We start from the raw sequence: 1186 nt of genomic DNA, 5'->3' as shown, positions 1-1186 counted from the left end.
CACCCCCCGCCCTGCCTGTGTTTTATTTCATCTTGCTCTCTCCACGTCACTGCAGGGCTCCTCTCATCCCCCAAATGTGCCTGGCTGCAGTCTGAGCTGCTCAGCCGTGCTCCCTCCGCAGCGGGCAGATCAGGAGGGCTGGCACAGCCAGAAGAACATGGGGCTGTGCAGCCCATCAGAGCTGGGGTGGTTTGACTTCCCTGGTGCAGTTACAGCCAGCAAAGCCCCCCTCTCCATTCAGAAGTGATCACAGGCACCTCCAGGTGCTCTCAGCCCCTGTGCCGGGGATGAGGAAGCCCTTTTGGGAAGGTGTGTGACTGCTTTGCAGAGTAGGGGTAGGGTAGACCTTGCAACCAGTCTCAGCCAGGCGATGGCTGTGACCCCCAGCTCTCATTTCCCAGACGCAGATCCTGCCCCAGGGTTTAATCCTGCCCGCAGACCCACGCTCCGAGGGCTGCGCAGCACTTACCGACGATCACCACTCCCACAAAAAGGCTGAGGAGAACCCGGAGAGTCCAGTACAGCCTCTGCGAGGAGAGAGGTGGGACATCAGGCAGGGTGAAACAGCCTCAGCTGTCCTCTTGCCTCACCCCAAACCAGCCGGGACTGTCCCAGCATCCAAAATGTGGGGGGTAAAAGCTTATCCCCAGAGAGAGGGGTCACGCACCGCCCGTCCGCGGATGCCCGGGATGATGAGCAGGAAGCTGCAAGTGAACGTTAGGAAGACCACGATCACTATGATGGTGCTGACGTCAAACACAGATGCCTTCCTCTGCTGCAGGTAGAAGGGGTAGACGCCGTCAAAGAGAGTCATCCTGCACCTCCAGGAACCTGCGGGAGAGAGGTGGTCACGGTGGGGACCCTGTGCTGCCCTGCTCGGCTGTCTCAAGCCTATAGTGGCCAGCCCCAGCTCAGCTCTGGAATAACCAGCAGTGGGAAGTCCACCTCAAAACTCCCCAGAGGGACACAGCATGTGATGCTGCAAGGAGACAGGCAGGGTGGAATGCTCCCTGGCAGAGACACACACCACCCAAAAGCCCTCGGAGGAGGAGAGGAGGTGTCTGGGGCAGGGGTCCACCAGCCTGGAAAGAGCGTGGCAGCCCAGGAGCCACCAGCTGCCCAAGGACTGAGACCTGTTGAGCAGCTCCTCCCCAGACAGAGCTGGGCCTTTCCCTCCCGCAGATGC

At 60.5% G+C, this 1186-nt stretch overlaps 1 protein-coding gene across 1 annotated transcript in view; it reads right to left on the bottom strand.

Moving 5' to 3' along the window:
• Window positions 1-814, bottom strand: part of LOC104507218 (dual oxidase maturation factor 2-like) — a 4724-nt gene extending 3910 nt beyond the window's left edge. The window contains 2 exon segments of the mRNA XM_010148430.1: window positions 470-527; window positions 668-814. Coding sequence (XP_010146732.1) covers window positions 470-527; window positions 668-814 — 205 coding nt within the window.
• Window positions 815-1186: the final 372 nt, after the last annotated feature.

The sequence above is a fragment of the Eurypyga helias genome, unplaced genomic scaffold (assembly GCF_000690775.1).
Source record: "Eurypyga helias isolate BGI_N326 unplaced genomic scaffold, ASM69077v1 scaffold5793, whole genome shotgun sequence".
NCBI classification, from domain to species: Eukaryota; Metazoa; Chordata; class Aves; order Eurypygiformes; family Eurypygidae; genus Eurypyga; species Eurypyga helias.
Note: the sequence above shows the minus strand (reverse complement) of the source record. Positions and strands in the feature narration are given on the sequence as shown.